The sequence below is a fragment of the Mus pahari genome, chromosome 17 (assembly GCF_900095145.1).
Source record: "Mus pahari chromosome 17, PAHARI_EIJ_v1.1, whole genome shotgun sequence".
Taxonomy (NCBI): Eukaryota; Metazoa; Chordata; class Mammalia; order Rodentia; family Muridae; genus Mus; species Mus pahari.
The window spans coordinates 44,651,701-44,678,907 of NC_034606.1; the positions used below are offsets into that span (position 1 = coordinate 44,651,701).

Here is a 27,207-nt window from a genome sequence, read left to right on the forward strand (position 1 = left end):
GAGCTGTCACCCATACACCCATACTGGGTGAAGCAGCTGTCTCTGAGTCATTCCTGCTCCTGCAAGTAACCCCTCACCCATATTTCTCTAAGTAACTCCAACAAAACTCATTAATTCATGAGACTGGATATTGGTATTATCTGTACTTTACTTTAGTCTGTCATGGGCTCCCTATCTGGGGTGAGCAGACAAGTGTGTTTCATCTCCCCAGGAAAGGGGTGTGTGTGTGTGTGTGTGTGTGTGTGTGTTGTAGATTCACAGAAAGCTGCCCAGGGTCCCCCATGCTGCACCCCCTCAGGCGGTGCTACTGGTCACGTGCAAAGCCTCCCAGGACTGTTTTGTGTGGGGAGTAGTGGTAAGGTAATGGAGGCCAGGAAAGAGTTGGTGAACACGGTAGCAACAGATCTTCATCCTGCCAAAGCCTCTCCTGCATGCAGTGGGAGCCGGAAGAAGCCATTTCTTTAGGAAGAAACCAGCTACAGTAGGGCGGAGGGGTTGGGATCAAGGAAGAGGCAGAAAGGCCCTTGGTTTATCGGTTCCATAGCTATAGATTAAGAGATCCGTGCCCAGAGAGGATGTTTCACATAGCAATGGAGGCCTCCGGTCCCCCTAAAAGTCTTCCTACTCTATCCTGCCTGTATCTATGACGTGCTTGGAGTTTTTCCTGGTCAGTGAAGTTCTTTCCAGTGTCTTCCCACTGCCTGCATGAAGTCTTCCCATGAAGAAGAGGGGAGCAGAAATGAAGGCGGCGGGCATCCCTGACACACTCAGCCTCTTTTACACCATTAGCATCTCCCTTGTAAAGTCAATACTGAAGCCCAGAAAGGGGACTCAGGGTCAGCCTCTCTCCTCACCGGAAACCATCAACAAGGTTATCTCAGAGCTAGCTCAGGTTATCTCAGTTTAACAGGTGAAGGCTCCTTTTAGCAAACCCCCGGGAGGTCTTCAGCGGCAGAAAGCCTGCTTCCACCACCCAGGCCCCAACAGAGCTATGAAAGTCAGGACTTGTAGCGAGTGCCAGGCCCTGACTGTGGTTTCTAGGGATGATGGGAACCCTGGGTGCCTACGCAGGACCGAGGGGGGGGGGGGGTTCGGGCCAGCAGCCGCTGTGCGAGCTGCCCCGCCCGTCGGCGTGGGAACGTGGGAAGCGCTGCTTCCTGGCTCCTGTCCCGCGCCTGGCCACTCCGCCACGTCACCGCGCGGCCAAGGGTGCGCGCGGCGGGAGCGCGCGAGCGAGGAGGCGCGGCACCAGCCTGGGGCACCGCGAGGAGCGGGGACGGGGACGTGGCAGCGTCCGGCGCAGCAGAAAGTTCCCTGGGAAGTTCCGCGCGACAGGGAGCGGGAGCGGCGGGCGGGACCATGAACGTGTTCCGAATCCTCGGGGACCTGAGCCACCTCCTGGCCATGATCTTGCTCCTGGTGAAGATCTGGAGGTCCAAGAGCTGCGCCGGTGAGCAGCGCCCGGGGCGGGGCGGGACCGGACCAGGGTGAGGACTTAGGCTCAGAGGGAAGCCGGGCGCGCGCGCTTCCAAAAACTTCAGCGAAGTTTTTCGACTTCAGAGGATCCGGGAGATTATGCGGGAGCGTGGCTTCTGTCTCCATGGAGAGCCCTATCTCACCCCCCTCGCCTCATCCTTAACTGGGGAGCTGGCAGTATCACGGCTGCTGGGAGAGGAGTGGAGGGGGACCTTCCCCTGGGGGAGGGGGGGGGAACCGTATTTGAAGTCGCCTTAATCGTGGAGTCTGCATTCTCTCCTGCCTTTATTCCCCCAGGGAGAGCCTTTTCCTGCTTGCTGGTGACACCAGCCTGGCCCAGGGATGTGGAGCTGTCTCTGAGTGGGAGGCGTTGGAGGGGCTCGCGGTTTGTCTACAGGTCTAGCGGCCATGCTGGGATCAGAAATGTCTGGAGCCTGGGTTGACAATTGCAGTCCCCAGGTCTTTCAGCCATCTCTGTACCTAGAGTTCCCTGCCTGTCCCTAGGCATGCAGATGGGTGTGAGCTCAGACTCTACCAGAGCTGGGGAGGCAGAGAGCAGCTGAGGGCTACGTGGACGGAGAGGATGGGCAGGGTGTGTGCTCAAGGAACAGGGTACAGTGTTGAGAACACCCACCCGTGCAAATACGTAGATGCCACGGGGCATAGGGCATGTCCTGGGAAGGACACAGGAGGAAGAGGAATCCAGAAGGTAGGATGGACCAATGGTGAAAGGTTTTTTCCAGTCACATTTGGGATCCAGGATAAAGAAAACCATGGAAGAAGTAGGAGCTGGAGGAGCTCAGCAGGTCTCTTGAGACTCCAGAAATAGAGTTTGAGAGCATTTGAGATGTCACCTGGGAGGCTGATCAGGAGAGGGACCTGTCTGCATATGGATCAGACACATTTTGGATCCAGTGGCTCTGGACTGAACTAGAAGTTACCGGGGTTTGTAGTCTCCTGAGAGATCCCCTCGCGCAGCCCTTCTGTCTCAGGGCACCTGGGAGCTGGAGACTCTGCTGGACCCGTGCCTGTGCATTAGAGGTCCAGGCCTCCCTCACTCCTGTGAGGGACACTGTACCCTGACACCCTAGTGCCCCGCCTCAGGGAGTTGACCTACTGAGAGACCAGCAGAAAGTGACAGGAGGGGCAAATCAGTATGCATTGCTGTAGGCGAAAGAACAATGGCAGCTGGTGCCAGCCCCAAATGTCAGAGACATACTGGCCAATGCCCCACTGTCCTACTGAATTGTGTAGCCTGGGACTTCTGTTTCCCTGTCAGTCAGAGGGACTCACTCAGGGTGTCTCCTCTTCTCCTGGGCTCCTGGTGGGGATAGTGTTTATGTGTGGAGCCACTGAGGGTGGAACCCTGAACCCACAAGGTTAAGAGCACCAAAGAATATAGTGGCCAGGTATTCCCCCCTTCCCCCCATGAAGCTGCTGCCTAGACTGTCCTAACAGGGCAGGGACCTCTTTGGCAAGGTCTCCAGGAGCACTTGGTGAAGGGGCGACACAGCCAGCTCCACCTGGAGCTAGCTCTGTCTAGATTGCCTCCCCATCTGTGTCACCCCCTATGGGAGTTCCTTCATGGCCTTGTCTCCCTGCTAGGTTCTACTCAGGTCCTGGGTCTTGGTCACATGGCTCCAATCACATGTGCGGGGGACAGGACTACTGGTGAGGAATGTGAGACCCACAGTTGCCTGCAGCCCTGGGCCCAGTGTTTTTCAGAGTGGGAGAGACCTTAGGAGTCTCCTCCTTCGTCATTAAAAATGTCACCCTGACTGGGTAGTGGTAGTATGCTCCTTTCATCCCGGCACTCAGGAGGCAGAGGGAGGTGGATCTCCTTGAGTGCAAGGCCAGCTTGGTCTACAGAGAGAGTTTCAGGACAGCCAGGGCTACACAGAGAAACCCTGTCTCAAAAATATACAAACAAACAAAAACAAAAACAAAACCTTGTCCCAAGACTTCCCGTTCCAACCAGAAGAATGAGGCAGGGAGTGTGGGCACAGAAAAGGAGAGTCACTACAGGGGTCACAGGATGCAGACCCTGTGTTCACTCGGAATAGAGTCTAGACAAATTGCTAGGCTGGAGGGGGCGTGGCAAGAGCCAGGGGGGGAGGGTGGATAGCCCAGGCAGCAGCTGGGACAGGCTTTGGGTCTATTGGGGACATTTGGAAGTCACATAAAAAACTTTAAGCAGAATTTTGTTTTCAAATAGCCCTTGGGTTTCTGGATGGAGAATGGAAATGGGGGTTGGGGTGGGGGGGGCACTGGCCAGCAATAAAAGATTGTGGGAGTCTGGGAGACACTGAAGCTGGATTGTTGGGCAATGGAGGCTAAAGGACACGGAAGGGACCTGGGGCGTGGTGACCGGTGGGGTGTGAGAGAGGGGGAGAGGCTCAAGGGTGGCATGAATTTGCAGAAGGATGAAGGGCTGTTTACCAATAAATAAATAAATAAATAAATAAATAAATAAATCTTTAAAAAAAAGAGAGAGATGTTACTACTATGTGGTCATGGCTGGCCTCTGGCTTGGAGTTCACAGAGATCGACCTGACTGGGTGCTTGGATTAAAGGTTTGTACCGCTAGACCTGCCTGAAGTAAATAGTATTATATTATATTTATTTATTCATTCCTTCTATGTGTATGTGTTTGCACCTGAGTGGTCTGTGAACCACACATGTGCATGACAGTGGGTATCAGAAGAGGGCATCAGATATCCCAAAATCGGAGTTATAGGCAGTTGTGAGCCACTGTGCAGGTGCTGGGAACCAAACCGCAGTCTTCCGTAGGAGGAGTAAGTACTCTTAACTACTGAGCCATTTCTCCAGCTCAATAGATTTTTTTTTTTAAAGATTTATTTATTTATTATATGTAAGTACACCATAGCTGTCCTTAGACACACCAGAAGAGGGCGTCAGATCTCATTACAGATGGTTGTGAGCCACCATGTGGTTGCTGGGATTTGAACTCAGGACCATCAGAAGAGCAGTCAGTGCTCTTACCTGCTGAGTCATCGCACCAGCCCAGCCAGCATAATTCTTTTCATTTGTTTGTTTGTTTGGTTTGTTTTTAAAGAGGGTTTCCCCATATAGCCTGAGCTGTCCTGGAACTCACTCTGTAGACTATACTGGCCTGGAACTCATAGAGATCTGTCTGCCTCTGCTTCCAGAGTACTGGGATTAAAGGAGTGTGCCACCATACCTGGGAAGCCAGCCCATTCTATATAGCAAGTTCCAGGTCAATCTGGACTTCAGCAAGACCCTGTCTCAAAAGAAAAGAAAGTGTAGGGACCAACACAACATGTGTGACAAGTCCAGGCACTTGTGTCATGTACTCCTGCACATACATGAGCTCTGGACAGAGGTCTGTGTTCTCAGGCATCTTTTCTGCATGTACCATTTGGTGTTTATTACTTACTTATGGCAATGTTGGGACTGAACGCAGGGCCTCTCATATGCTGGCAAGTGCTCGGTCACTGAGTTGCACCCCTAATTCTTGTATATAGGCATAACCTTTATAAGTAGGAAAAGGGCTTTTAAAATGTGTGCACTTTGACGACGGAGTGCTGCTGGCCGGTCTCTTCCTCTCTCTGCCTGCTTGTCTCCCTGGTGAATCTGCAGCAGCTGGAGCCAGTTCTCCCAGAGTGGAGTTCTGGGGTTGCCACTGGAGCTCTGGGGGTGGCACATAGAACAGCCACAACACCCCCATCCAGGCGACTCACACCACCTCCACATCCTCCACAGAGACGCACCAAGGTGGCGCACGCAGGGTGACTGGGAACGTAGTGTTCGAATCTTTATTTGGAGACAGATCGTAGCTCAACAAGAGGCACAGGGACTCCAGCGACTTAGGGCAGGGCAGGGCAGGGCAGGGCGAGGCAGAGATAGCCGCTCCTGGCTGGCTACCCTGTAGGCTATATTCTCATGATGATCCCTTGTTCACCCTGCACAGGCATCTCTGGGAAGAGCCAGATTCTTTTCGCTTTGGTCTTTACCACCAGGTATCTGGACCTCTTCTCAAACTTCATCTCCATCTACAACACAGTGATGAAGGTAAACGCATGGGGACCCCTGGTGTGCTGGCAAGTCCAGGCCAGGGCTGGAGCTGGCTCGCCTGCCTTGCTGCCCACAGCTTTTCAGGCATGGGTCTCTGTACTTTTTGCTCAGGACCACCATGGTACTTGTACTTCACTCAGAGAGGTGGCTGGGAGATTCGTCAAGGTCACAGGCTTAAGTGTGAGGCAGGTAGCATGCATGATACACTCATGTCTTCCCGGCACTGGAGAAGCAGAGAGGCAAGAGGATCGCTCCAAGTTCAAGGCCTACCTGGTTCCAGGGCTACACAGTGACATGGTGTCTCAAAAGACTCCCACTAACAACACACACACACAAACACACACACACACACACACACACACACACACACACCCCACATGCATGCACGCACGCACACACAGAGACGTAAACACTGGCGCCCTACCATGGACTAAATATTTCCTAACAACTAGCGATCACATAGAATGTTTAAACAATAAACAAGTCAGATGTTTGTTTCCTGGACCCTGGACATTTAGTGAACTCATTGGCCACCCACCCGTGAAATGTGCGTCCTGCTCTGCTGTGCCAGGCACTTGGAGACATCCAAGACTCATGGATTCTATACCTTCAGGGCAGAACGCCATAAGCAAATGAGAATATTAGTTATGGAATGGCTAAGCCAAGTTCTAAAATCTTACTTTAATCCCAGCACTTGGGAGGCAGAAGCAGACAGATTTCTGAGTTTGAGGACAACCTGGTCTACAGATTGAGTTCCAGGACAGCTAAGGCTACACAGAGAAATTCGGTCTCAAACCACCCCCCCTTTTGCCCCCCCCCCAAATTTTTTTTTCAAGAGATGATACAGCACACCAAAAGTCTTAGAGACATCCTTTGGGGTTCCAGGTAGCTCATCAGTGGGAGAGGTAGGAGGATGTTGTCTCCTGTGAAGCAGTTGGACTCAGTGTGAATCTATTATCTATTTATTCCATGTATGTGAGTGCACTGTCGCTGTCTTCAGACACACCAGAGAGAGCATCACATCCCATTACAGATGGTTATGAGCCACCATGTGGTTGCTGGGAATTGAACTCAGGACCTCTGGAAGAGCAGTCAGTGCTCTTAACCACAAGGCCATCTCTCCAGCCCGCAGTCAATGCTCTTAACCTCTGAGCCACCTCTCCAGCCCATAAGCTGGGGTGGGGGTGGGGGGAATCTTAAAATCACCATTAGAATTATAGGAGGCTGGTCCACCTACCTGCTTAGTTCATTTCTCTGCAGACCCAGCCTTGCTGTGACTGGATGAGGTGTCACTGGTAATGGAATAGAAATGCGGTCGTCTCTCCTTCTGTTCCCTCTGTCACTAATCTGTGCCGAGTAAGATTCACAGGAGGGTCCCACCCATGAATGCTCATGTGACAGAGACAGACTGACATATCTTCACAGAGCATGTGACACCATGCTACAGGGTGTGGTGACAGCATTCGTCTCTCATCCTAGTGAAGTGTGAGTGAGCTCTCTGTGCCAGTGTAGTTTAGTGCCACCCAGCAATATTGGCACAGCCTGGGAAGTTGTTAGAAAAGCAAATTCCAAGGCTGCCCAGACCAAAAAAAAAAAAAAGACCCTTGGGATGGCATCAGAGAAACTACTCATGTGACTCTAATGCAAACCTCCAACTTGTGACTCTAGGGGCCCCAGAAACATCAATTATACACACACACATGCACGCGTATACACACACACACACACACACACACACACACACACACACACATGTGCACATACACAGAGGCAGGGCGGCCTGTTGGGGACAATAGCATGTTAGTCCTCAGGATTACAGATATGGCCTAGTATGAGTGTTAAATGATGTCCATGTCTCTCTAGGTGGTTTTCCTCCTCTGTGCCTATGTCACAGTGTACATGATCTACTGGAAGTTCCGGAAGACGTTTGACATTGAAAATGACACATTCCGGCTGGAGTTCCTCCTGGTCCCTGTGACTGGCCTTTCCTTTCTGGTGAACTACAGTTATGCGCCGATGGAGGTGGGTCTAGGCCCAAGGCAGGGCTGCCTCCCAGCACCCTCTTCGGCCATCTGGGCATTTCTACCATGAGCCTTTGCTCACCGTTCACAGCACTCATCTCCACCCCTTCCCCACCCCACTCCCGTGAAGGGGCACATCTAGTCACAGTCCTGAGGTTCCAAAAGGTTCCAAGTTAAACAGGTGGTAACCCTCCTTCGGTTGACACCTTGTATCCCCAAGAGTACTCCAGGCTAAGTCAGTGGGCCTGAGTTTTGAAAGACAATCATCTCTGGAGGTCCTATGCGATGTTTATGGGTTGTTCCTTGACACCTTGTCTTAAATGTCATTTACACACTATGCAATCTGCTAAAACTATGTTTTATGGACGTATTTGTACTGTTGTAAAACAAGCAGGCATTATATGCCTGAGTTTGTATTTCCTTAAGTGATGAGCAGGTTTAACTACTGAAGTTCGGGGCTGGGGGCACTATGGGCAGAGGGCCCTCTGGCCTTGGTTTTTCTATTCCCAACAGCAAAAAGCCATAAATACAAGTTCTTAAACCTATTGTGGCAAAACATTCTGCTGTCTCATCCCCTCCTTGGGAGATAAGGCAAGTTTGCTCAAAGCAACATTGTTACCCTGTAAAATGATTGTGTGTCAAACTGTTCTCTCAACAAATGTTCACTACAAAGGACTCCCAGCCTTTCTATTGTTCTGACAGGTCCTCTGGACTTTCTCCATCTATCTGGAGTCAGTGGCTATCCTGCCACAACTCTTCATGATCAGCAAGACCGGAGAGGCTGAGACCATCACCACTCACTACTTGTTCTTCCTGGGGCTCTATCGGCTCCTCTATTTGGCCAACTGGATCAGACGGTACCAGACAGAGAACTTCTATGACCAGATCTCAGTGGTATCTGGAGTTGTTCAAACCATCTTTTACTGTGACTTCTTCTACTTGTATGTGACCAAAGGTAGGCACTGGTCCTGTTTTCTGTTGGCCTAGTAGTTTTGATTCCAGAGGGAGGAGAGCTCCTGCCAGGATAAAGCTGTTCCATGAGTTTGTCCAGTTTTGAACACTAGGAGTCCTCAAAGCCTACCTACAGTGACACATTTCCTCCAAGGCCTCCCAACAGTGTCACTGAGGGCCAGAACTCAAAACATGTGAGCCTTCAGGGGCCAAACCAACTCAGTACTCCAACTGGTCTGAGGCAGAGCTGAGGTTCATCCCTCTGGAGCTTATTTGGCTATGGGGAGGCATAGACAGGAAAATCGGACTTTTGACAAACTTGGTTGGGGAAACCTCAATCCCCAAAAGCTCCGAAGCCGTTAGCAGTGGCAGACCTTGAAACGCAAGGAAACTAAGTTCACACAGAACCTCAGGGACCTAGGTTAAGGGGTTTGTTATTGTATCACCGAGCCCAGCAGCAACCATGCAGAGACTAATCAGGGTAGTTTAAAACCAGGGTTGGGATGGTTAGATACAGGCTATGGGAATGGAGTAGACATACTGGTCTAGAACTATGTAAGAACATCAGTAACCAAAGTGGGGGGAAACAAGGCATAAAGCCCATGGGTAAGCCGAGATGGAACTTGTGATAAATGAACTCCTGCAGCCTGACACCTCTAAAAGGACAGCAGGGTGTAGACTATGCCAGAACAAGGGAGGCAAAGGCAGGTAGATCTCCACCAGTTCAAGGCCAGCTAAAGTGGAGGGAGGCAGGAATTAAGTCTGTTTCTCTCTCTCTCTACACAGGGTTTCTCTGTGTAGCCCTGGCTGTCCTGGAACTCACTCTGTAGACCAGGCTGGCCTCCAACTCAGAAATCCGCCTGCCTCTGCCTCCCAAGTGCTGGGATTAAAGGCGAGCGCCACCACGACCTGCTGTGTCTCTTTTAAGTACAGCACATACAATTTTCTCTTTTTCCTAGTCCTTAAAGGGAAGAAATTAAGCCTCCCGGTGCCAGTCTGAAGATGGGCCACCCCACGGCAGCTAAAGCAAACCATCCGGATCACTGCTTCATGACTTCAAGCCAGGACTTGGGACTTCATGTTAGAGTGACTGGTGTGATTTGAGCAAAGCACCATCTGAGCATCAATGGCAGCACCTCCCTACGACACCACCATGGGTAGAATGGGATACCTGGCCCATCTGCACAACAAGCATGGCGCCCTACAATGAGTGGCAAGAGAAGTGGTAGACACCTCCATGAGTGGCTCAACTCTTTGCTTCCTTAGGACTACACAAGACTCACACCCAGGACTGGGAAGATATATTCGGAGACCCTCTCTAGGTCAGAGTGCTGAACTCTGGCCCTGTGTCCACCCGCCATGCAAGCTGCAAGCAGTTCAAATAACCAGCTCTGCCAAGCGCTTAGGACTTCTTATCTCATTTGTCAGCTGAGGTGGACATAGTGGCCTGTGTAACTCCATTCTGTGCTAAGAGCCACAATGTAGCCCTCCCCTCCCAACCTGAGGTGCTAAATAGGATGCCTGGTACACTCACCCTGCTTAATGTTTTTGCTGCTTGGAGGAAAACATTAAGAGTACACTTAAACTTTTTTTTAAGTTTTAATGTAATAAAAAGTTTCACACCTTTATTGTCAAGTGTTTATTTATACCTACAAAAGAAAACAAGATGGTATCAAAAGGACAATTTACAAACTAAGAATAGTAGTAACATAGCTCTGAGCATCCTGTGCATAACATCACACCTACAATTCAAGTCTCAATGACGGGAATGTGTGGAGAGACCAGCAAGGGCATTAGCAGAGCACTGATCCCAAGCAAAAGCCACCAACCTTTTTAGATGAGAAGTCTGCACAATGGATGGTTAGGGAGAAGCAGCCCACAGCCTAATACCTAAGCCCTTTCCCTAAGTGAGTAAACCATAAACAACAGCAATTAACCCAGCTGGAAGGGCTTGCCTGCACCTGTGCTGACAAAGGACAGAGGAGGCACAAGTCATTTTTGCCAAGTAGGAAAACTGCTAGTTTTCTGCTGTACCCAGGCCAAAAGAGCTTATGAAATATGAAATCTGCTGTTTATCTGGATCATGCCTCTGCTGGAGAGGGGAGGTAAGCCACCTAGCTACTGCTTCATCCCCGGAGGCAGTAATAGAAGGGGTGTTTTGAAGAGCTACAGTAGCACAGGACAGCCCATGGTATAATGCTTAATAAAAAATAAATCTGAATTTGGTTGTAGAAAGTATCTGTAACAGGCTGGTCAGTGACTAGACACTTGCTTTTGGCAGGGTGAGAGACAGACAAGACAGGACACACTTTGGTTTCAGAGCACAGAGCAGGGTTGCTACACATCTGTGCCCACCATCCCCCTCAGCTTCATAGTCTGTAAAACAGTAAGGGAAACAGAAGACTGCCAAGTGTACATTCCCACGTGGATATTTAGCATGTGCTGACAACCTACCTGTTATGTTACACACTCAATCCTAGTTTCTGAGCCCCTCAAAACCATCCCTTTTCTCTTCCTGAAAGAAACCTCAAAATTGACTGTTACCATATAAAGGAGCAGGCACCCTCAGGGCACAGCTAAAGAGTGCAGTGGAGCCTCCTCCCACAATCAATAAAGAGCAGCCCAGGTAACAGCCACACACAAGCCCCACCCCCACCACTACCTCCTACTAGAGGCACTGGGGCATCTGCTCTCCTGTCCTGTTTAGGTGATAAAGAGCAGAATTTTCTTCCCAACTTCATCTGCTGCTCTTCCAAGTTCCAGGAGCATTTCATAAAGGGGTGAGCCAAGCTCACCCACACCTTCACACTCCAGAGAGGAAGGAGAGCCTGGGCTTCAGTCCTCCATGGCTACTACCTACCTGGGAAAAACTGAGGGCAAAGGGAAGCCCAGGACAAGTGCCTCCAGCTGTTACAAAGCACCTCAGAGAACAGGCTTCGAGGAGACAAGCTCTTTAGCACTCCTGCTCAGGAGAGCCTGGCCAAGTGGGCAGAGCAGCCCATGAGGTCAATCCTACTCTAAGAATACTGTTTAAGAGGAAGACCCGCCCACTCGCAGTCTATCATTTCCAAAGGCGCTCTCTAAATGCTGCTGGGAAGGTTCTGCTGAGCATTGAAGCTTACCGCTCAGTGGCTGATCTGGCTAGAAAAATGACTTTCAGATGGCCCCTGGTTACATGGGGGTAAAAAACCCAGGCAGCCTCTACCCGGATGCCAGTCTACCTAGTAAAAACAATCCTTTATAGTTTTTTAAAACTTAAAAAGACAATGCTTCAACTCAGAAATGTAATTTCTAACTCAACACTAACCTGGTTAATATTTAATAACTGCAGGAACAAGTAGAGGGGGACGATGACAGAACCAATTAGGAATTTTTAACTGTTGAATGCACATAATAAGCCATCAGCCAAATGACCAACAAAGCAGCCTTAAAAATTCATCAGGTCTGTCAGTAACCTAAACCCACCATGGGCAGTGTGCATGGAAATCCCTCTTGGCTCCTCTCATAAGGAGAACAGTCTAAAGAACAGATGCCATCTCCTGCAGAGCAGTCTAGCCTTCCCCACCCACCCTCCCAAAGATAAACAGGCTCCAACAAAAGCGCCTAATACCTTTAAGATGAAAAATAGCTCAATATCCTCAACATGCACTAAGCTGGGGGAAAGAAATTAATCCTTTCCAGTCAGTTATGTGTATATATATATTTTCTTACAAAACCTGTAATTATAGACTGGATCTTTTGGGTGGGCAGAAGAAACCTGGCAGTGAAATTTTAACTATCTGCATTAAAAAAAGATAAACCATAATGGTTGGGAAAAGAAAAAATAAAAATGAAAAGGTCTAGAAGGGTAAAAGACAGTGTTCCTTTAGCTGTGTAATTCATCTGCACAAGTCACTCCCGCCACACAGTTTCATTTACGAGATGGAGGAGGAGGAGGAGGGGGGGGAGGGTACTGGTAAGCAGTCTGCCCCATGTAGCCTATCATATTGGCAGCTCCTGGAGGCTGTGCAAACTGCTGTGACATCAGTGGCTGTGGCTGCTGCCCAGACCGGCCTATTCCACTGAACTGCTGGCTGGAGCTCTGGGAGCTCCTCCCTGCTGAGGCGGCACTGCTCGCCCCGTAAGTGCCAGCAGCATACTCCTGCGCCGTGTAGCCACTGGTGCCATAGGCAGCTGCCCCATAGGTGCCTTGAGCATAGGTGTATTGGCCTGCTTGTGCCCCAAAGGCAGAATTCGGGCTTCCATAGCCACTGCCATTAGCATAACTGGCTCTATCGGTTTCACTACGATCCCTGTAGCTTGTAGAATCTCTCCGGCCACCATCCTTGACCCCTCGAAGCCTCCGGTCACACTCATCCTGATACATCAGATTGGGATTGTTGGCTGAAGAAGTAGTCCGGTATCGTGAGCGGCCTCCTGGTGGGAAGAAAATGCTGAGTATGTGATCCCAACAAACTGAACATAAAGGAGCACAGAAATAATCAACACATCTTCTTCCTTTGCAATGCTAGTCTCTAAGTTAATACTTCACTCAACTTGGTGCCTTTTAGAATCTTCTTGATAACAAAACCAAACCTAACCTGAGCGTACCTCATAGCTGTAGATCAACTGTATGCTTCAGATAATACTATGCTATGAAATGAGGCAAAATTACCAAATTCTCCAAAGGTATCAAGAAAGAACAACAGTTTAGCTATCTATGTTAAATTTTGAGAGACAGGGTCTAGCTATGAAGCTCAAGCTGTCCCAAAAAGATAACATACCTAGCTTTACCTCCATGTGTTAAGAAACATAGGCTTGGGGCTGGAGAAATGGCTCAGTAAAGCACTGACTGAGCTGACTGACGGACTCTACAGGGCCTGAGTTCAATTCCCAGCAACCACATGGTGGCCCACAACCTAATGGGAGTCGATGCCCTCTTCTGGCATGCAAGTAGATACTCATATACATAAAACAAGCAAATAAATAAAAGAAACAAACCCAGGCTTGGCTGGACAGTGATGCCCTTGCCAGCAGTGTCAGGTCGATTTATGAATTTGAGACCAGCCTGGTCTACAAAGTGAGTTCCAGAACAGCCAGGGCTATACAGAGAAACCCTGTTTTAAAGAATAAAAACCAAACTAAAAGATTCACTGGCATGTACTACTAGTTTAATTTTGGACATGTACTATGTAACCCCAAATTTAAATAAATAATGGGTCTTAAATCCTCAATTACAAAAACACTGGGTTATAACAGTAGCACAATGACCAGACTTACTTTTTAACTTAAAATGAGGTCATACAAAGCCACAAATTTCTCTCCAACTCCAAACAAGAGCCTTGTCATATCCAAACAAAACAAACAAAAAGGAAAACTAAAAACTCACCAACAAAGAAAACCCAGCAGAAAACATGGCACAATTATTGGTACAAGTCCTTGGCAGTACCTGGAAAATTCCAGGACTTACCCTTACCCCCTCCTCCGCCGCCACCTCTGTGGTCCACAAGCTGCATCAATTTTGGATTGATGGCTTGATTGGCCTCTTCCAATACTTTGATCAGCTCTCTAGCCTGCTTCAGGTTGCCCGGGGTAAAGAAAGTATAGGCAGTGCCCTTGTTGGTGCTGCGGGCCGTTCGGCCAATACGGTGAACATAATCCTCTGAGCTGTTTGGATAATCGTAGTTGATAACAAACTTGACATCTTCCACATCTTCCACGTCAATGAGGAGACATAGTGTAGGTTGATGTGGCAGAGAAAGAGAAGGTAAAGACATGCCAAGAGGTGGAGAGCACGAATGCAGATGACAGCAAGAGGGGAGAAGATGAAGTTAGTAACCGTCCTGAGTAGGTACAAAAAAAGACTCATCCCAACAGAGTAAAAGAGGGTCAGTGCCTCTCAGGACACGGGCAGGCACTGCATCCTGGTTCGCTATTACCCCATGGGAGCTCCCTCCAATACCCCAAACTCCTGCCTCTTCTGTAACGGTATGCTGACAGGAGCTACACTGAGACCAGAGTTCTGACCGACACATTATAATGCCACCCCCTTTCGAAGCTAGAATGTGTAAGAACTCAGTAACCACCATTAAAGTGCAGGGCCAAATCCCTTCTACTCTGTTGGGAGAAGCCTGGCACAGTCCACCAACAATACAACCAACTTACCTTCAGACCAGTCACAGAGCAGCACGGAAAGGTGCTTCATCTACTCACTACATCCTCAGACTCAACAGTTAGGTTCTTTCTGTCTTGCTCTTGTATTTAAAAAGCAAACCAAAGCCAAACTACACACCTATTTTGCTTTGTGTAAACACCCGGATTACCTTTTCCCTTTCCAATCACAAGAACACATTACACTAAAATTCCACTCTACTGCCAAGCCCAGCTTCTCAAATGAGGTTTTTTTCCACTCAACTCAAGGTTGTTGCAAACTTAGTACTTTTATCAACAATCAGATTGTCTATGTGACCTGAAGATTCAATAGCCAAAGACTGCGGGGAAAACCATGAAACCTTGAGACACACATATATAATATTCTGTACATGGTGAGGAATTGGGCTGAGTAACCCCCTAAAACTTAAAAGTATGCAAATGTTAGTGTAATGCTTTCAGCTAAATGTAGTTTTTTTAACCTACTTAACAAGCAAATTTAGTAACAGAATCCTAATTTTTGGTGGAAAAAAATCTGCATTTTACAAAGAATATTCCGAAAATATCCTAGATAAAACACAGATTTCTGTGATAGAAATAATTAAAAAACATTCTCTGTTTGTTACCAGACCGATGCACACTCCCTCCTCCTTTGGGAAACCGCTGCAGCCGATCCCGTCTCTTTGCCTTTTATATTTGGCGGCCTCCTTTCGAAAACTCCGCCTTCTGACACGGGACCACTGGAGCGCGGGGAGCATGCATCAAGGGTCCGTGGCAGTGACAAGTCCCCACAGCTCGCTCTGTGAACTGGCTTAGACGCTTCTCTGTAGCCCCATTTGGTTGCCAAGCGCCGGAGAACCTGGGTTCAGGTAAAAATTTCAGGTCCTCCAACGCCTCCCCAAGGTAATTGGGGTGATTGTAGAAAAATTAAAAAAAAAAAAAAGTTACATCCAAAGGGTCAGACTGCATCTATTGCCCAGACTGGATTAATTTCAGGGGTAAGGGGGAGATGATTTTCAAAAAAATTCAGCTGTTGTTAGGGGCATGTGAAGTAGGGGCATTATGTCTGTTTCTTATTACAATAAAGGCTCCTCAGTCTTTACTGACCCCTAAAGTCCTGAATCACACCAGAAAGACGAGAAGGCACTTATCACAGGGGGCAGCTTGAGTCTCCGGCTTGGGTCGTTGATGCCACAAAGAAAAAAATATAACGGGGCAAGGATGGAAAGGTGGGGCGGGGTGGGGGTTAACTCCATGAGCACTTCTTCAAGCTTCAATAATGCTCCGTAGTCACTCCACTGAGTGACCATGGGAAACGGAGCACGCTGAATTACTGCAGTGGATGCACAGAAGCGTGCTTTCCAAGCAGCAAGCACTGGGGCTTCAGATGCTAACAGCTGGGAGTACTTCTGGAGGGGCTCGATAAGGGGTGGACACGGTGCAAAAGTTCTTCATGCTAGAAGGGTGTCCTGTGTGTGCACAGCTGACTGAAGGCCACCTAAGAGCAAGCCTGGGATCGGGTTTCTCCAGCCCAGGCTGCCCTGAGGTTATTGGTGCACTGCCACAATATTATCTTGCTGTCTTTATAGACGATGCTGTAGCAGGGTAAGAAATGGAAAGTTACATGTTTGGCCCCTGGCCCGGGAGAACATGTGGTTTAGAAAGCCCTATGCCATGGCCTGAAACTCCACTCACTAACTGGGAGAGTCAGCAGGCTCATCTAGAGTGGCTTCGGGCCAATGGAGATTCGCCTCAGCCATGTACTGAGTGATCTGCAGTTGATATCAAAGCTTCTGTTAAAAAACAAAATGAAATAAATTCAATACTTTTAGTTCAACAGTGTGTAGTTTAAACAAAAAAAGAAAAAGAAAAAAAAGAAAAAAAGCAAAATAAAAAGTATCCCAGTGGAAAGGGAACAGTGGTCACCTGAAGATGACTATTAGGAACTATGGGAGTCAAAGAACTTACCTGAAGGGATCATTTAAGAGACCATCGCTCCACAGAAGTGAAAAAAGGCCTGGTGACTCAGCTGAAAATAGCACCCCTGTCTATGAGGTAGAAGCCTTCACTTTCCAGGATCTTGGAGGACCTTGGTCAGAATTCTGCCATTTGTGGTGGGGTTTCTCCCTCCTTTTGATTTTTACAAGGCAGCAAACAAAGGGGCCCAAAACAAGCACTGATGTTGAGTAACAAGAAACAGACTCAGGCACCTTCCCTCTCCCTCACTTGAATGAAGGAGGCTGGGATGAAGAGTCTAGGTTATTCTAATGGTAGCCAATTGATTTTGTTTAAAATATGCAAAAGGACAGAACAAATTTTTAATTGTCTAGGCAAGATGCACAAAGAAGCTACCAGCACATAGCAAGCCTGTTTTAAAAACCACCATTACTGAAAGCTTTATGTAAATTGCTCTCAGGCTTCTGCCTCCTCTCACAGGCCCTGGTTCTAAGGGCACAGACCCAGAGATGACCTCAGAAGGAAGAGACAACTTCCCACTATGGCTGTAGGTCACTACCCCTGAAGGAGGAGTTAAATCGAATAGATAAAAAGGCTCCATCACTGCTGAACTCATTTCAATAATTATCATCTCTATGTTAAATTGCACAGGGAAACTTGGTACTTCTCACCTTACTCAACAGGAAATTAAACACATCAATAATGGTTTCCTCCCAAAAGAAATGACCCCAGCTCTCTAAAACAAGACCCTGCTATATAACCTAGGTTGCCCTCAAACAAATGAATCTCTTGCCTAAGGTTCCCAAGTGCTGGAATGTACAGGCATATACTACCATGCCTAGCTGTAAGAAATCTTTTTCTGGAGACAGAGCCTTGCAACGTAGCCCTGGCTGGTCTACAACTCACTATGCACACCAGGTTTGCCTCAAACTAAAGAAACCATGCTTCTGTCTCCCAAGTGTGGGGATCAAAGGCATGTATCACCACACCCGGCTCAAATAATCCTTATGCATGTAAACATTCTGGGTCAGCGTGTCACAGGCTGGCTATCTGTATGTATTTTAAAGCAGGAGTTGAAAGCTTCAGAACATCCATCATCTTCGGATCAAGTTCTCAAGCCGGAAAACATGTCTAAGGCCAAATGATGGGTAAAGGGAGGGATAACTGCCAATCACATTCCTGAAGTAATACTGGGCAATGTAGACTGAATACAATGACATTATATAAAGAGCGATCAAAACCCCTTTGAGTGAATGTTCATGGAAGTGGCCTCTCTGTTTCTATAGTAAACAGACTAATATAAGGGAAAAACTAAAGAAACTAGCTTCTGATAGCTAGATCTAATCAGGCTCCTTCTATCCAGCCAGAAGACTGTAATAGTCATGTCTAAGCCTTGCTACAGACCAAAGACTGCTAGGAGCCAGAAGGAACTTTGAAAATAAACGGGTGGGAACCACAGAAAACCCAAAATAATAATAAAACCCCCATGAAGGTTAAAAGAAAATTGCAGGGAGGGGAAAAAAAAAATCACACTTATACCCTCTTTTAACTAAACTCATGTACATACAATTGCAAATCTGACATGACAAAAAAAATTTTTTTAAACCAAAAGATACACAAGGCACTGACAGAGACACCTATCTATACAAACCTAGCCCACGGGAGGCTACATCCGTGGCAATGAGGATAGGAGCCTTTCCAGATCGGAACTCTGAAAGAAAAAAAGGTGCCAAGTTAGCAATTGAGGCTAAAGAACATCTGTAAATGACATGAACTGAAGGAAAATGATCTCCCCACCCACCCAAGAGACACACCTCTCAGAACATGGCTCTGCACCTTGAAATATCATACACCACATCCATTTTAATCAAAGAAAAGTATCTTAAGCATTTTTAAAAAACTGTGCAGCTGGGCAGTGAGTGGTGGTGCATGACTTTAATCCCAGCACTCAGGACACAGAGGCAGGCAGATCTGGGAGTTCAAGGCTGGCCTGGTGTACACAAAACAACTGTGTTTGAGCCAAGCAGTGGTGGCTCACACCTTTAATCCCAGCACTTAGAAGGCAGAGGCATGCAGATTTCTGAGTTTGAGTCCAGCCTGGTCTACAGAGCAAGTTCCAGGACAGCCAGGCCTACCTACACAGAGAAACTCTGTCTCGAAAAACCAAAAAAAAAAAAAAAAAAAAAAAAAAAAAAAAGGCTGTGTCTCAAAAACAAATACAGCTTAATGTTTGTGTGTGTCTGTGCATGTTGAACAATTGAACATAGGTGCCCAGAGCCATAGACTCCCCTTGGAGGTAGGATTACAGGCTCTGTAAGCCACCAGCATGGGTGACAGGGCCTTCAAGGAGCAGTTCATGCTCTTATGGCCGAGCCATCTCCACAGCTCCTTTCATTTGAAGAGACTTAGATTTATTTATTTATTATATGTGAGAGTTCAATTAACTAGAACAAGGCTGAGTGAAATTTGGTCTACAAATAAAAAATAGTACAATACTTATTTTGCAAATAAAACTGCTGTTGGAGATGCAGCCAGGTCATATCTACAATAATGTCTATGAGCACTTGTTTTTGTAGAAAGCATTCCCAAACTAATCTAATTACGTGGTCCTTTATAAATTGGTTGGGGGGGGGGGGGGGCGGGGGGGGGGGAGGCACACATGCAGTGGCTAAGATGACAGTTGTCAAAGGCCTTTATTGTGTTAGGCATAGTAGCACATAGCACACACTTTTATTCCCAGATAACACCTGGGAGGCAGAGGTAGGTGGATTTCTTTGAGTTCAAGGCCTGCCTGATCCACACTGTGAAATCCTATCACAAAAAAACAAACAAAACCCCAAACAAACAAACAAAAAATAGCAGCTCAGTTTTGTTCTTACCATTAAGTACCCAATCTCTTTCTGGTTGACTCTTGTCTCCATGGATACACATAGCAGGCCAACTATCAGAAGAATATTATATATTAGAGATCTTTACAAAAGAAATATTAGTACAAATTCTCATCAAGTTCTTTAAGCAACTGCTCGGTTACACACGCACACAATTATCCATTAGGATAAAATACACCCACACAACAGTCGCTTGGAAACTGCCTGAGCAAAGCAGCGGCTCCCAACCCCCACAGTGCTGCCGCCCTTTACTACAGAGCCTCACGTGCTGACCCCACCATACCATTACCTCACTGTTACATCATTACCTGTAGTTTTGTTACTATTATGAATTGTAATTTAAATATCTAATATGCAAGATATTTGTCCTCTGTGAAAGGGTCTTTCAACCTCCCACACACACATAAGAGTCCATGACCTATATTTAGAACTGCTGGCAAAAAGCTATCCAGATGCTGCACTCACCCATCTCTGCGCATTCTTCGAGTGAGGTCATCACAGCGTCTCTTTGTCTCCACAAATATTATAGTCTTATTTTCCTTTTCTGCCATGATTTCCTCCATCAGCTGGATCAATCTGACAAGATTACCCAGAAGAGATCTTCCTTTACATCAAGCACACAGATAATATTCACTCCCATAGCCACACACTGAAGAGTGTGATGGCATCTGTCTACAATCCCACTTTCATTCGGGAGGCTTAAGCAGGATAGAGAGTCCAACATCAACCTTAGCTACATAAGAATAATAATCTTCTACTCCAAAAAGAAGGGGAAAAAAAAAAAAAGACCTCAAACTTTTTGTTTTTCAAGACAGGATTTTTCTGTGTAGCCCTGGCTATCCTTGAACTTGGGTGTGCTGTGGCTCACAACCACCCCAAATTCCCGTCCCAAGGGATCTGAGTTCTTGTATTCCCTTTATGGGCACAGTACAGGAAAACAAACAAACAACAACAAAAGCGACTTCAGCATCTATCTAGTATGTGTGATGACCTAGGTAGGACCAATCTCCAGCAACACAGAAACCAAGGTCGGCAGCCTAAGCCTAAAATCCCAGCACAGGGTAGGCGGAGGCTCAAACATGCCTCTCTTAACACTGTGAGCTCCAGGCCCGCCAAGGATACTGAGATCCTGTCTCAAATAAATCAGTAAAGACAATTTCATTCTAACTAATTCATACTAGACTCAAAGCAGATCTGATATCCTTGCTATAACTCATTTCTGAGAAATGAGAAATGGAGGCAATAAGGTCAGTCTTAAGCCCACCTAAAAACTATACTGCTGCCAGGCATGGTGACGCACGCCTTTGATCCCAGCACTCGGGAGGCAGAGGCAGGCGGATCTCTGAGTTCGAGGCCAGCCTGGTCTACAGAGTGAGTTCCAGGACAGCCAGGGCTACACAGAGAAACCCTGTCTCGAAAGACAAAACAAAACAAAACAAAAAAACAAAAAACAAACTTTACTGCTGGCATTAAAAAAGCCCAATGCAAATGCAAGGGTCCAAGATCAACAAAGACAATGCTCCAATTTATGACAGTTTCTGAATGAATGAATAAATAAAATGAAATGAAAAGCAAAACAATCACCCTGGCTTTCTCAGTTGTTACAACACAACTGTAATCCTAGCACTTGGGAGGCTGAGGAAGGGAGATCATGAGTTTGAGGACAACCATAGGATAACCCAGTGTGGCCCTGTCTCAAATATAAACCAAACTTAGTATTAATTAGTGTATGAGTAATAATGATATTATATGCTATGAAGTCTCTTTCCATACTTGTGGTCTTTTTCACTCTCCATACAGACATCCACAATCTGTAGGATGTTGTGGTTGGCACTCAGCTCCAGATTGCCCACATTGATCTGGGTGTAGTCCCTCAGGAAATCCTCTGCAAGCTGCCTCACTTCTTTCGGCCACGTTGCACTCCACATCAGTGTCTGCCGGTCAGGCTATCAAGAAATGAAGGCTTTCCTTTAGATTAAGGAACTATATTAAGGAACAAAGAGGTATAAATATAGTGATCAGGTTTACAAACCCTGATTTGATCAACAATTTTACGGATCTGGGGCTCAAAGCCCATATCAAGCATCCGGTCAGCCTCATCCAACACAAGGTAAGTACATCGGCGAAGGTTTGTCTTTCCTGACTCCAGGAAATCTATTAGGCGCCCAGGAGTGGCTATGCAAATCTCAACACCTATAAACAACAACAACAAAAACTCTAGTCCATGAAGAACCCTTTCTTACACAACATCCAAACCTCAGCACAGTCAATAGGAAGCCCCAGCCCTAGTGGCTGCAGTCAATGTTACAGTAACTGCTAAACTTACAGGAAGTATCCAAAGAGCACGATGTAAGGGGTCACAAACAGTAGATTAAGTCTCTAGTCACAAATTTCCTCCAATAAAGTATCTAATAGATCCACAATCCCAAGAATTTCTACACTATTGAAAATACTGAAATTTTCTCACAAGAACCCAATGTTCATTTTCATTTATAGAAATTGGCAAGCATGAAAATTCTTTTTACCTCTTTCCAAGTCTCGAATCTGGGGACCTTTAGGAGCACCTCCGTAAATGCACGTACTCTTCAACCTAGAGCATTTTCCATAATCATCAGCCACCTGCTGCACCTGCTGAGCAAGCTCTCTGGTAGGAGCCAGCACTAGACACTGAAACAAAGTGGGGGGCGGGCAGGGAATAACACTGAGACAGCCATCCCAACTTTAACAAAACCCCAAAATCCCAACCACCCTAAGAACCCAAAGATAGTCTAATTTCCCCTTCTTATCTTTTAGTATCGAGCCGTGGGGCAGGCACACTGGCTTATGAGAACATATTCACTACTGAGAAGTGAACGGTCTCCAGCACTTCCCACCTGACTCACTCTGATGTGCTGATGACTCGGGGCATAAATGACCCACTTAAGATTGATTTATACCTTGTATAATTTACTTTAAAAAGGAAAAAACAGAGTCTTAAACTCTCTGCCTGTCAACCTCTAATCCCCTAATTTGGCAACCTGATCACAGGCCCCACTTGGTGGAAAGAACCGACCCTTACAAGTCACTCCACCTTCTACAAAAGGTGGCATGTACTCGCTCCCTTCAGAAAATTAATTAACCTAATAAAAACGAGTAATTTAGAATTGTGTTTGAGGGATGAATAGTCCAGTGGTTGAATATTTACCTAGCATGCATCAGGCCCTAAATTCAACCCCTAGTACCAAAAAATAAACCCCACAACTGCACTTATATCTGCTGCAAAAACTGGCTCGTGCAGACTGTGTTCAGTTCAGAGACGTGGAGCTCAGCAGTGGGATTACTGTCTAGCTCACACAATGACATAAATCAGAGCACAAACAGAAAAGAGCAAGAATGCTTCAAATTCATATTTTTTTGCTGCACAATTTTGGACAATTTATTTAATTCCAAATAAGACAGGCCAGTACCACCTCTACATAGGGAGAAAAGTGCTGAGAATTGAGTAAGGGCAGGGGTTGGAGATATGACCCATAAAAAAAGAATTAAATTGGTCACAGTGCCTAAAATACAACTATCATGAAAAATGGTTATTCTGAAAAATTACAAATCGTAACACACTTACAATCGGACCATCTCCTCTTTCCAAGTATGGCTGGTGGTTTATATGAACAATCGCAGGCAGCAAATACTGAGGAGGAATGAGAATCAACAATGTCATACAAACCTTGGCCATCAGGCTAACAGGTGCAAGTTAATCAGTCATTAACAATGCCCCAATGGGAAAGGGGAAAACAGAACAATCACTGCACTCCAGTGCAATGTAAGTACATAGCTGAAATTCTCTGCTTTTCAGTGGAGACAGTGGTTCACTATGTAGCGCTCTCTGACTACCCTGGAACTCATCACATAGACCAAGCTGGCCCTAGAGTCTATGTACCTGCCTCTGCCTCCCTAGTGCTAGGATTAAAAGTAGGTCTCCAGGCGTCTTTAATCCCAGCACTCGGGAGGCAGAGGCAGGTGGATTTCTTGAGTTCGAGGCCAGCCTGGTCTACAAAGAGAAACCCTGTCTCGGGCAAAAAAAAAAAAAAAAAGTAGGTCTCACTATGCCCTGCTTGCTCAAAGTCCTTTAACTACAAGTTTAAGAACTGAGGAAATGGGCTGGTGAGATGGCTCAGTGGGTAAGAGCACCCGACTGCTCTTCTGAAGGTCCTGAGTTCAAATCCCAGCAACCACATGGTGGCTCACAACCATCTGTAATAAGATCTGACACCCTCTTCTNGAGTGTTTGAAGACAGCTACCGTNTNCTTNCANANAANAAANAAANAAANCTTNAAAAAAAAAAAAAAAAAAAAAAAAGAATTGAGGAAATGAGAGGCAGGCATGATGGCACGCCTTTAACCCAGCACTTGAAGGGAGCAGAGGTAGGTGGTTCTGAGCACAACAGAGAAACCCTGTCTCGGGAGAAACCAACCAACCAAAAAAACCCCAAGAACCGAGAAAATGTACAGCAACTAGGATAACAAAGTAAGTTATCACAATGTCAAAAACTTGGTACCTACCGCCAATGTCTTCCCAGAGCCAGTCTGTGCAATGCCAACCATATCCCTGCCACTAAGAGCCAAAGGAAATCCCTGGCACTGAATGGGAGTTGGTTCTGTAAAGTGCTGATCCATCAGCACATCCATCACATACTCTGTAAGAAAGTGAACACATTATACTACCTTTACTAGTAAAACCAAGGGTACACATGAAGTCTTAAAAAGTAGCAGTTACTGATGGTAAGACTTAATTTGCTCTATTATTCTCTGAGAACTGTAAACCCAATCTCTGGCCAGCCCAACACCACCCAACACTATCCTAACACACTGGCTCATGGCTCATTTACTGTTCCCAAAGTTCCTACTATATCCTAGAAGCAATGTTCTGCTATATTTTAAAATGCAAGGGCGGGGGCTGGTGAGATGGCTCAGTGGGTAAGAGCACCCGACTGCTCTTCCGAAGGTTCGGAGTTCAGATCCCAGCAACCACATGGTGGCTCATAACCATCCGTAACAAAATCTGATGCCCTCTTCTGGAGTGTCTGAAGACAGCTACAGTGTACTTACATATAATAAATAAATAGATCTTTTAAACAAACAAACAAACAAAAAAATGCAAGGGCAAAATACTAGTAAAAGTTTTGGCGTTTAAAACAAAGCAGAGGGTGAGGAGATGGTTCAACTGTTATAAGTGCTTGCTACTCCTGCAGAGAACCCAAGATCCACAGAAAACTAACAACTGCCTGGAATTCCAACTTCAGACAATCTGATGCCTTTTTCTGGACTCCCCAAGAACCTCACTCCACACAAATCATCTTTCAAAACACAAAAATTTGTGCCACATGATATCTATCAATATGAATAATCATTCTAAAACATTGGAAATATAGAAAATTACTATTCAAAGCCAGGTGTGGTAGAGCACAACTATAATCCCAGCACTTGGGGTACGGAGGCAGGTAGATCTTTGAGCTCAAGGACAGTCTGATCTATACAGTTGAGTTGAAACAAAATAAGTTTTTTGGACTTTATCTTGGGTGTGTGCCAGCGGCAATCTATGTCCTTTTTTCATGCTTATTTGGTTTCCAAATTTTGAACTCAAGTAGTCCAAACACTCTCACTCACCTGACTGGCTCCATCTCAATTACTATCTTCTCCTCCTCCTCCTTTTTTAAATAAATAAATAAATTTAAAAAAAAAAAAAAAAAAAAGACTCCATTCTCTGTGTAGTCCTAGCTGTCCTGGAACTCAAGAAATTTGCCTGCCTCTGCCTCCTGAGTGCTGGGATCTAAGGTATGTACTGCCACCACTAACTGGCTACTATCTTTCTATATAAAAGTTTCTATTTGTCTTTTAGACAAATTCCTAAGCCTTTCAAAACCTTTATGCACCTTACTTATTAATGCACGATTAAACAACACTTACGTGGAAAGTTAGCATGATGGAAGGCAAAGACAGGTTTTGGACAAACATCTCCCCCTCTCACTGTAATCTCTTTCTTCCGCCGTAGCTCATCAACCTCATACTGTGTGGGAGAAGAATGAAGACAGTAAGAGTTCTCAATTTAGACTCTTTAGTATCGCAGTGATATAGGCTAATGCTTTTTGCATGAATCCAAGTTTGTGATGCACACGACTAAGAGGAGAAAAACCCTCAAGAGTAATTCCTAGCCAGGCTAGGTGGTGCTTTGTCACCCTGAACAGCAGGTAGATGGATAAACCTCAAGTTCAAACCTAACCTGGTCTACAAAACAAGTTCCAGACCAGCCAGGGTTATATAGTGAGACAGAACTTGGGCCAAATTGCTCTATTATATAATTTTTATGGATAAGTAATCTTCTTGGGTAGAATACACCATCAGGTGGTTAAAAACACACAAATATACAATGTTAAGTTACTTCTATAAGCATATAGCTTAATGGTAGTGTATACTTTACATGCATATGGTGCTAGGCTTGAAAGCAGCACTAGTGTCATGGTTGAGTACCTGTCTTTATGGTCAAAGCTCAGGGTTTGACCAAGAAGGAAGACACAAGGTGTGGCTGCCCATGCCTATACCCCTGCAGCCTGGAGCTAAAGTAGCAGGACAGCAAGTTCAAGATCAGCCTGGAACTACAGTGGACCATTCTACAAATACAATAATTCCCTCCTACGAAAGACACAAAAGGCAAGGCATGGAGATGCAATTCTTTAGTCCTAGTACTTGGGAGACAGATACAGAGGGATCTCTGAGCTCAAGGCCAGCCTGGTCTACAAAGTGAGTTCCAGGACATCAAAGGAACACAGAAGAGAAACCCTGTCTCAGAAAACAAACAAAACATACCCCCACAGAAAAACTAGCAAACCCCCAGCACATGAAATCAAATATAAAACTACACTTGGAGTATTACCCTATATTTAAACACTCACTCACCCCTCCCCCTCTTTCTTACCGGAGTCAGTCTTGCTACTTCTGGATGTTCGACGTAAAAATTCTTCTCAAACTTAGGGAGTTCACTCAAATCCCACTTCTTTTTTCGTAACCGCTCCCCAGGATTACCAAATTTCTTCGGGGGAAGCCCACTACCACCTCTTGCTCCAAACCTAGAGAAACCAGAAAATGTAGATTCGTTAATACCACCTCATGTGACAGGCAAGGAACAGACTTCCTCCCACCTCAGTTTTCCAACCATTTTAGCTCTCAGCCAGTTACTCATACCGATTTTATACTAAGTGCAGTTTTAACTGGCACTAGAGATTCTGGATAGAATAAAAACTAATGGTCTCTGCTCTTGCAGAGAAGTGGCACTCTTAAACTGCAAGACCAAGACTGTGGACAGCGAGAAAATGTACTTCAAGCAAGTCCTTCAAATTTACCACTGCCCTCACTTTGAACTTTGTTAACTGTTTTCTTGTTTTGATCTGTGTAGCCCAGGCTAGCTTTGAACTCCAAGCTCCTGACTCAACCTCTAGTGCTGGGATCACTGGGATGTGCCACCTCAAGGGGTTTTGGTTTTGTACTTCAAGCAAGTCCTTCAAATTTATAACAGATTCTTAGCCACTATTTCCCCATTTATGCTGGGGCAAGAACTTCTCTGCTAATCTATAAAGCAAACTACTGGGATATCAGGGTCTAGTGTTTAGTTTACTCTAAAGAAAGAGCCTGCCGGGCATGGTGGCTCACGCCTATAATCCCAGCACTTGGGAGGCAGAGGCAGAGGCAGGCGAATTTCT

The 27,207-nt window shown here is 46.3% G+C and overlaps 2 protein-coding genes across 3 annotated transcripts in view; one reads left to right on the forward strand and one right to left on the reverse strand.

Moving 5' to 3' along the window:
* Positions 1 to 1,223: 1,223 nt before the first annotated feature.
* Positions 1,224 to 10,132, forward strand: Kdelr3 (KDEL endoplasmic reticulum protein retention receptor 3). Its single transcript, XM_021216946.1, has 5 exons — positions 1,224 to 1,450; positions 5,429 to 5,529; positions 7,396 to 7,554; positions 8,256 to 8,508; positions 9,464 to 10,132. Exons 1-5 carry the CDS (start codon positions 1,360 to 1,362, stop codon positions 9,502 to 9,504), a joined length of 645 nt encoding a protein of 214 aa, XP_021072605.1. The 5' UTR covers positions 1,224 to 1,359; the 3' UTR covers positions 9,505 to 10,132.
* Positions 10,110 to 27,207, reverse strand: part of Ddx17 (DEAD-box helicase 17) — a 20,195-nt gene continuing 3,097 nt past the window's right edge. The window contains exons 2-13 of one of the 2 annotated variants that reach the window (XM_021216944.2): positions 26,427 to 26,577; positions 25,421 to 25,520; positions 24,017 to 24,150; positions 23,079 to 23,144; positions 22,003 to 22,144; positions 21,510 to 21,670; positions 21,251 to 21,423; positions 19,943 to 20,053; positions 19,469 to 19,530; positions 18,241 to 18,300; positions 13,954 to 14,196; positions 10,110 to 12,920 (exon numbers count right to left, since the gene is read on the reverse strand). In XM_021216944.2, coding sequence (XP_021072603.1) covers positions 12,415 to 12,920; positions 13,954 to 14,196; positions 18,241 to 18,300; positions 19,469 to 19,530; positions 19,943 to 20,053; positions 21,251 to 21,423; positions 21,510 to 21,670; positions 22,003 to 22,144; positions 23,079 to 23,144; positions 24,017 to 24,150; positions 25,421 to 25,520; positions 26,427 to 26,577 — 1,909 coding nt within the window. In that variant the 3' untranslated portion in view covers positions 10,110 to 12,414. The remainder of the gene's footprint in view (positions 12,921 to 13,953; positions 14,197 to 18,240; positions 18,301 to 19,468; positions 19,531 to 19,942; positions 20,054 to 21,250; positions 21,424 to 21,509; positions 21,671 to 22,002; positions 22,145 to 23,078; positions 23,145 to 24,016; positions 24,151 to 25,420; positions 25,521 to 26,426; positions 26,578 to 27,207) is intronic. The other variant, XM_021216945.2, reaches the window with a different exon arrangement.

Excerpts from the sequence above, each read along its gene's own strand:
- Kdelr3 (XM_021216946.1), top strand. The coding sequence starts at position 1,360 with ATGAACGTGTTCCGAATCCTCGGGGACCTGAGCCACCTCCTGGCCATG. Across the intron at positions 5,530-7,395 it reads TCTACAACACAGTGATGAAG|GTGGTTTTCCTCCTCTGTGC; the intron begins GTAAACGCATGG and ends ATGTCTCTCTAG. Across the intron at positions 7,555-8,255 it reads ACAGTTATGCGCCGATGGAG|GTCCTCTGGACTTTCTCCAT; the intron begins GTGGGTCTAGGC and ends TTGTTCTGACAG.